Source organism: Aotus nancymaae, unplaced genomic scaffold (assembly GCF_030222135.1).
Source record: "Aotus nancymaae isolate 86718 unplaced genomic scaffold, 86718_ANA_hifiasm-v0.15.2.pri h1tg000036l, whole genome shotgun sequence".
Classification (NCBI taxonomy): Eukaryota; Metazoa; Chordata; class Mammalia; order Primates; family Aotidae; genus Aotus; species Aotus nancymaae.
Window position 1 is genome coordinate 49,533,844 of NW_026988450.1, and position 8,507 is coordinate 49,542,350.

General features: G+C 46.4%; 1 protein-coding gene across 1 annotated transcript in view; it reads right to left on the reverse strand.

Annotated features, from left to right (window-relative positions):
• SNX31 (sorting nexin 31) overlaps window positions 1–7,438 on the reverse strand; it is a 77,144-nt gene extending 69,706 nt beyond the window's left edge. The window contains exons 1-2 of the mRNA XM_021675738.2: window positions 7,224–7,438; window positions 7,049–7,123 (exon numbers count right to left, since the gene is read on the reverse strand). Of these exons, the coding sequence (XP_021531413.2) occupies window positions 7,049–7,123; window positions 7,224–7,289 (141 nt within the window). The 5' untranslated portion in view covers window positions 7,290–7,438. The remainder of the gene's footprint in view (window positions 1–7,048; window positions 7,124–7,223) is intronic.
• Window positions 7,439–8,507: the final 1,069 nt, after the last annotated feature.

Genomic DNA, 8,507 nt, shown 5'->3' on the forward strand with positions numbered 1-8,507 from the left:
GTGTGCCTGTAGTCTCAGCTACTCAGGAGGTTGAGGTGGGAGAAAAATCTTAGCTAGTGACATCAAGCCTAAGGCCACAGTGAGCCGAAACCACACCACTGCACTCCAGCCTGGGCCACAGGAGTGAGACCTTATTTCCAAAAAAAAAAAATATGTATATATTTTAGTTGCCTGTAGCCATTTAAGTTTGTAATCTCTCATCTAAACCTAATATTTTTTTTTTTTGAGATGGAGTTTCATTCTTGTTGCCCAGGCTGGAGTACAATGGCACCATCTCGGCCCACTGCCACCTCCACCTCCTGGGTTCAAGTGATTCTCCTGCCTCAGCCTCCCAAGTAACTAGAATTACAGGCATGCACAACCATGACCAGCTAATTTTGTAATTTTTTTTTTTTTTTTTTAGTAGAATCAGACTTTCTTCGTGTTGGTCAGGCTGGTCTCAAACTCCTGACCTCAGGTAATCTGCCCGCCCTCAGCCTCCCAAAGTGCTGGGCATTTTTTTTTTTTAAGTGCTGGGCATTTTTTTTTTTTAAAGTGCTGGGCATTTTTTTTTTTTTTTGAGACAGGATCTCACTCCTGTGGCCTAGGCTAGAGTATGGTTAAACTTAGTATAAAATATGATAGTGATAATTCTGTTTCTTTTAAACTCAAGGAAATTCCAGAGACTGTCAAAAGGAACTCCAGTAGGAGCATCGTCCCAGGCAGGGCTGCGGAAACAACCTGGGACTGATGCACCCATCTCTGCTAATTTCATTAAATAGAAGTAGAAATTTAACTTCTTTGCATGCAATTATTTCTTGGCTAACTGATTAAGTGGTCTTTAAAAGGCAATTGTCTTCCTTGGCCTGTGTTCATAAATGTCACAGATGTTCCCGAATTGGTTCTAATCACAGCAGCCCTGAGTCAACAGGGCTGCCTGAGTTATCCATCTGCAAGGCAGTATCTTGGGGAAGATCTGAGGCCAAGATCTGGGGAAAAGTCAACAAGGATTATGGTTCTAATACCTATCACCAAGCAGAAACCCTCCCAGCAGGTTTCGCAACCTGAACTGACTTCTCAAGGGATCGTTCCCCTCCCTTCTCTGATACTAATCTAAGGGGGATGATGAACATAAAGGAAACTAGGTAGTTAAATATGCCAAAGGTCAACAATCAAATCCAAATTCAACCCCACCAAAAAAGGACCTTTTCTGTGAGTCTCAGCACACAGTTGAGCTATCAAAACGATGAGTGTACTGAGAATTACCTGGTACTACAGTTAAGCCCCATCTGTCTTTCAAAAAACTATTTAAAGAGGTCAAAAGGAAAACATATCTATTCTGCTCTTTTATTATGTGGTGTTTTTGTTTGTTTGGGGTATTGAGGGGCTTAAGAATAAAAATATATTTTTTTAAATCCCAGAACAGTCCAGGTGTGGTGTCTCATGCCTGTCATGTTAGCACTTTGGGAGGCTGAGGCGGCCAGATCACCTGAGGTCAGGAGTTCGAGACCAGCCTGGCCAACATAGCAAAACCCTATCTCTACTAAAGATACAAAAATTACCCAGGTGTGGTGGCAGGTACTCGGGAGGCTGAGGCAGGAGAATTGCTTGAACCTCGTGGGTACAGGTTGCAGCGAGCCAAGATCACACCACTTCACTGCAGCCTGGGTAAAAAAGCGAGACTCCATCTCAAAAAAAAAAAAAAAAAAAAAAAATCCCTGAACAATCTCCTGCACGAACTTCCCTTTTGTACAGCTCTGCCTTTTAACATGAAGAGGTCTTTACAGGCCAGTTGAGAATGTCACCTACTTCTCCCATCTTACTGCATTCATGCACAGCCCCACCCCCACACCTATGCCAAAATGGCAATGGCCTGGAACAAGTAGAATTATAGACACAAACGGTGTTTGTTTCTAATGTCGACTCATTCACCCCACCTCTCCAAGTCCCCTTATAGTTAAAAGCCCAAATTCACCAGATAAAGGGCCACAGCTCAAAGAGTATGTGTGGTGGTGTCTAGTACCCAAGAGCATGGCCTAGAGCTTGTATATTATCCCATTTGTTCCTCAAAACAGTACGATGAGGTAGCTAGATCATCAGCTCCATGAACATTGTCATCTGCCACCTTGAGCAGGAGCAACCCCAGACTCAGAGAGATGAAGTGACTTAAAACTAGGACATCCCCGCCAGTGACTGGCAGAAGATGCACTCTGTCTTCTCACTGCTGTCGTCATCATCACCATCATCTTTTCCACCAAATCTCTGTTGAGCAACTACCAAGGCAGAATTCCATGCTGGGCATTCCATACCCACAAACCTTCATTTTTGTCCCTTCATTCAAATATTTGAGTTTTGCTTGTAAATAATCAGAGGAGACAAAATATACACACAAAAAGAGGAAGGAGCATGACAAGGTTTAAGCACCAAGTGGCACAGGAATCAGAGAAAGGCATTTCATGCAATCAAAGGGGACTTCCTAGAGGAGGTGGGGCTGAGGTGGGCTTTGAGAAACAATTGCTCCCTTGACAGGTAGACAAAAACCAGGCATCATTCCAGGCAGAGGAAGTGAGCCAGGCAGAGACAAAGAGTGAGCCAGCCTGATAGGAACAGGAGGTATGGGTAGGGAAAGAGGAGATCAAGTTAGGTCAGAGGGGAAGCAGCCAGGTGGTCAGCACTTGGCAGGGAGGACAACTGAACCAGTGCATACAGGCTGCACAGCCCTTCCCTCCTGCTGGCGAGTCCTTTGCAAGCTTTCCCAACTTGTCCGCATTGCCATGTCTGGTGCTGGCAGAATGCAAAGAAACAGAGCCCCATGGCACTTACACAGGATGACCTCATCTCTAACTTGGTCGAAATGAGTTGATTAAATGTTTCCCTCACAGATTTCTTTAAATCTATTTGGGTGGGGTGGTGCTGGCAAGGGCAGGGGCTTAAATCAAACTGGTTTTGTTTATCTAAAGGCACAGAAAAAGGTTGGGCCAGCCAGTTCACACCGCAGGAAGATGGGCAGCACTGAGCAGCCGAGGGGCAAGCTGCCAGTCCTCGACAGAGCCTCACTGGGCACAGGACTGCAGGTGAGGACAACAGGGGACTCAGGTCACAGCTGAGCCTGTAGAAACACACCCACCTCTTCCCCAGGTCCAGTTTTTCTTGGTTTTTGTTTTTGTTTTGAGACGGAGTCTCCCTCTGTTGCCCAGGCTGGAATGCAGTGGTGGGATCTCAGCTCACTGCAATCTCTGCCTCCTAGGTTCAAGCAATTCTCATGCCTCAGCCTCCCAAGTAACTGGGATGACAGGCATGTGCCACCACATCTGGCTAATTTTTTGTATTTTAGTAGAGACAGGGTTTCACCGTGTTGCCGAGGCTGGTCTCAAACTCTTGAGTGAAGTGATCCACCCACCTTGGCCTCCCAAAGTGCTGGGATTACAGGTGTGAGCCACTGCATCTGGCCAACCCAGGTCCAGTTTTGTGCATTCGCTCTCCACATACCCTGCCTGAGATGGACTGGAGGCCACCTCACCTGTGCCATGTACTGCCCCTCCATCTCAGTTATCCAACATGCAAAATATAAGTCTAATTCTTAAAGATTACACATGCTAAAATAATAGTCCTAATTTAACAGAATGCATGGCATACAATAAAAACTTAGTAAATATTTCTTAAGGAAATGATCAGTTAATTCTACAGATGAAAACTATTCTATCAGGATTTAGAACTTCCCAGAAAATAAACTGGAAATAAACTCATATTCCCCAAACACATACACACAGATGGGACCTTTCTGTTTCCTTTTTTATAGTGCTTTATATTAAATCAGATTAAGAATTCTGAGCCGTTTCGAAATAGGAGGAATAAAAACTAGCTGAGAAGTATCTGGGAGAGGGCACCCAACCTTTCAGTAGCAGGCTTAGGGTGGCCAGATAAAATACACGATGCCCAGTTAAATATGTACCAAGTGGTGCATGGGACATACTTATACCAAAAAAATTTGTTTGTTGTTGACTTGTAATTCAAATTTAACTGGGGGATATTGTATTTTTATTTGCTAAATCTAGCAACCCTACTCGGACTCTTTTATTTTTCCTGAGACAGGGCCTCACTCTGTCACCCACGTTGGAGCGCAGTGGCACAATCCGGACTCACTGCAACTTCCACCTCCCAGGCTCAAGCAATCCTCCCACCTGAGCCTGCTAAGCAGTTGGGACTACAGGAGCACCACCATGCCTGGCTAATTTTTTATATTTTTGGTAGAGACAGAGTTTTGCCATGTTGCCCAGGCTGGTCTTGAAATCCCGTGCTTGGGCAGTCTAATCTACCCTCCTTGGCCTCCAAAGTGCTGGGATTACAGGTGTGAACCACCACATCCGGCCTCAGACTCTTTACCTATAAAATGAGAGTGATGACGATGATGATTGAATGCTGACCTTACTGGGGCTTGCTGGAGCAAAATCCTGTGCCTGGAACTCTTATGACAAAGAGTAGATGTTGGATGCCTGGGGTCAGGGGTGAGTAGAGGGGATTGAGAGCAAAAAGGATGTAGGGGCTAGTTCAAAAGGCTATTGTAAAAGTTAAGCTATCACAGGTAAAGTGTTTGGTACCAACTCAGCACACAGTAACAGCTTATTATTTCAAATTAATAATAAATGCCAGTAGCCATCTAGGATCTAAATAGTTTCTTTTAAAATATAGCAGTTTGTATAGCAAGGGAGAAAATGATAAATAATATAAAGTATATGGAAGTTGGAAACTAGACAAAGAAATTTCCATTTTTAGGATTTTGAAAAATCTGGGACAAATATGAAATTTTTATTAAAATTTATTTTATTAAAATCTATTGTATACCTTACTGAGGATATGAGCTGTGGTAATTCAAAATTTATAAAGGCCCCGATAGTAAATAACAGACAATTTCTACTTCATGTCTTACTAAATAGACGGTCAAGAATAAAATTTGTTCACATTATATGCTTCTGCTTCTGGACCTGCTAGGATTTGGTTCATCTGAGTTTTCCTGAAAATAAGCATTTGCCGGAGTCTGTTGGGTAAGGAGAGCCAGATTCAGGAATACTTGAAGCCTCTGAGTCCACAAATGTTTGCTGAGCATATATTATGTACCAGGCTCTGTGAGCAGCTGGCCCCTGATCTTCACAAGCACCCTGTGAAGCACCTGATCTTCACAAGCACCATCCATAAGGACCTATTTGCTTATTATTTCTGAAGAGAAAATTGAAGGTCAGAGAAGAGGTGAAGCAATCAGCCAGGATGCAGTCGGTCAGTTACAGGCTCTCTCGCTGCCTCCTGCTCTGCTCCTTCCCCTTCCCCACCTCACGCTGCAGGAAGACAGAGGAGGGTAGGAGAGGATACCCTGCCTCCCCCTGCCAATGCCTAAGACACCCATCCTTTCCCTTCCTTTGAGAAGGATCTCTGCAGTCCTCACGAGTCCCCATGTGTTTCAGTCACAAGTAGCTTCTTATCTTCCAGAAGTCTGAATCCATGCCATTCTTCATTCAGTCATTTGAGGACCTACTGGGTCACAGCACTAGTCACCAAGATGACTACTCAAATTAACTAGTAACGACATTACAACTGTTCTTGGTTGACTCCAAAGATACTTAATCACACCTTGAAAATGGACTTTTCCAATGCACTATGATGTATGAACAAGAAGGCTTGCTACAGAGACCATTTCAATAGCAGAAAAAACAAACTGGCCGGGCGAGGTGGCTCACGCTTGTAATCCCAGCACTTTGGGAGGCCAAGGTAGGTGGATCACTTGAAGTCAGGAGTTTGAGACCAGCCTGACCAACATGGTGAAACCCCGTCTCTACTAAAAATACAAAAATTAGCCAGGCGTGGTGGCACGCTCCTATAATCCCAGTGACTTGAGAGGCTGAGGCACGAGAATTGCTTGAACCCAGGAGGCAGAAGTTGCAGTGAGCCAAGATTGCACCACTGCACTCCAGACTGGGTGACTGACTGAGTGAGACACCATCTCAAAAAAAAAAAAAAAAAAAAAAAAAAAAAAAAAAGCTAAGCCATGGGTCAACAGAAGATGGTTAAATGAAACACGGTGTATCCAACTCACTAGAAACCCAGAGACTGTCTGAAAAAACTCTCAAAAAAAAAAAAAAAACATTAACAGCCATTGCCTCTGGGCAATTTTTTTCCTGTTTTCTCTCTACTAATTTTTTTCTTTTAAATAGAGACAAGGTCTCAGCTATGTTACCCAGGCTGGTCTCAAACTCTGAGACTCAAGTAACCCTCCTGCTTCAGTCCCTAGCCTAAACTTTTCTTTAACATTGGGTATATGCTCTTCATAACCTAAAATCTAAAACAGAAAACAAAAGGCACTGTTCACCGGGGAGTGGAGGAGGAGGGTAAAGTTTATTTCCAAACTTTCATTTACTTCTCTAACCCATTTTGAAGACTTATAAGACCTCCTTGTAAGAACGATGAAACCCATTAAAGCAGACTATTAAATCAGTCTGCCTCCCAGAGAAAATACAGCAGGGTGAGAAACTATCCTAGCTTGGTAAGTCAAGTTTCCTGGTTCCCAACCTGCCAGTACTTGAAGCCTCATGACTGTTCGCATGCAAAACTAGAGACACGCCTTTTTAAAGGGGGCAAACTTTAGATCTGGAGACAAAGGAGATTAAACACCCATGTACAAGATGCCAAAGACTCTAGGCCTTGGTTTAGACCCGGTTTGCTCATTTTGGAGGGAGACATCATCCTGGGGAACAGCGGGCACTGAAATGGGGCCCAGCATAGCCCCAGCGCCCTGCCAGGCAGGGCTGTGGGGGTCACCCGGCTGCGAGGGGCTTGGGAGAATCACCTGCACCAGGTTCTCTCATCTCACAGCTGTAGGCGACCCGGAGCCGCAGCGCGCATTCATCCAACTGTATGCCAAGCAATTCAGTTCATCCTTACCACGACCCTGTTTCACAATAGGAAGCCCGAGGCCCTGAACGGCTCAGTGTCTTGCCAGAGTCACGGGAACAGAGCGCTTTGAAGACAGCTTTCTCGACCCGTCTCAGTGGAGGCTCATACCCGCCTCCAACCCGCTCACCTGTTCGTTCCAACCGTGCAGCTGGCTGTAGCGCACCCTGCAGAAGAGGAAGCCGTCCAGGTACACGGAGTACAGCTGCAAACACACAGACAGCCCGTCCCGGGTGAGCCGAAGGATAGGTGAGCATGGTCACCGGCCCCCTCCCTGGCCAGCCCGACCCCGGCCCTGGGCGCACCACATAGCGGCTCCCCAGCGCGTCGAGCCGCTGCTGGGACACCGGGATACAGAAGTGCATCTTCATGGCTGGGTCGTGGCCCCGGAGCAGCGCTGGGGGCCCGACCTGCGGCGGCGGTGGCGCGGTGCGCGGTTCTGAGTTCGGCAGCGGTGTTCGCTGCGGGGCCCGCCACGCGACTCAGGGCGAATATCCGAGCCCGCTCGCCCTGGCCGTGGCGTCCACAGGTGGAGCCGGGGCTGCGTCGCGCGGCCTCCCAGTTCCCGCCCCATCCAGCTCCGCCCCTCGGTCTCGGGACAGGTGGCGCCCGGGGTTGGGGCGCGCCCACGGCAACCCCATAGGCCACTGTTGGCATTTTCTCCAAGGAGGCCCAGGAGGGGCTTGAAAACAGTTTGTGTCTCATTACCTGCCAACACTGCCTGCAGGGCACTAAATAAGATTTCTTTAATTACGTAGAAGTAGTGACTGCCTTATGATTAGCAGAATTCTTTTGGTCAGTTTTTTGCGTTGACATTTGTTAAATGTAACACAAGACATGCAGCAATATCTACAACCCTGCTTTAGTATTCTTTCAATCTTTTTTTTTCCCCTTAAAATACCAGAACACTTCCTCCCCAGCACCCCCCCCACACACACACACAAAATGGAAATGACTTGGGTCTCTGGATCCCTGAGAAGCCCTAGTTTTTGGACAGGTGTATTCACATAAACACTTGGTTCTCTGGGCTACCCAGCCCAAGTTCTTTCAACAGTCTCTCATTTTTAGTTGCTGTGGAAAATAATCCTCCTGATTCTCTTATTTTAATTAAATGAGATTGGAATTCCTCCTGCCTTGCAGTGATCAGTAAGCACAGTGATGCTGCAGCTCTCGCCAGCCTGTTCTGTTGGTAGCAAGCCCTGGGCTGGCTCCATTCTTCCTTCTCTCCTTTAATCCACCCATAACTCTTCCAGGTAAACAGAGGACATCCTACCATGGACAAAACAGGCCCAGGGAGTGGAGAAACTTGGCCAAGCTCACGGGGCTTTTTTTTTTTTTCCATGGTTCTGAGTCGTTTACTGCAGGATGTCATCAGGATCATTGAAAGTCCTTTCAAATGCCAGTCATCCCTGGGTTCAGAGCTGCATGCCTGAAACGGGAATCTGAGACTAGGGAAGGAGAAGCGACGCCAGCCAAACACCGGTGCCTCCTGCATGCTTGCTGTGTGCCAGGACCTGATGTATGCTATGCCATTTAACTTTCACAATCACCTGTGGGCTAGGAACCATTAACAGTTCTGGTCTTACAGA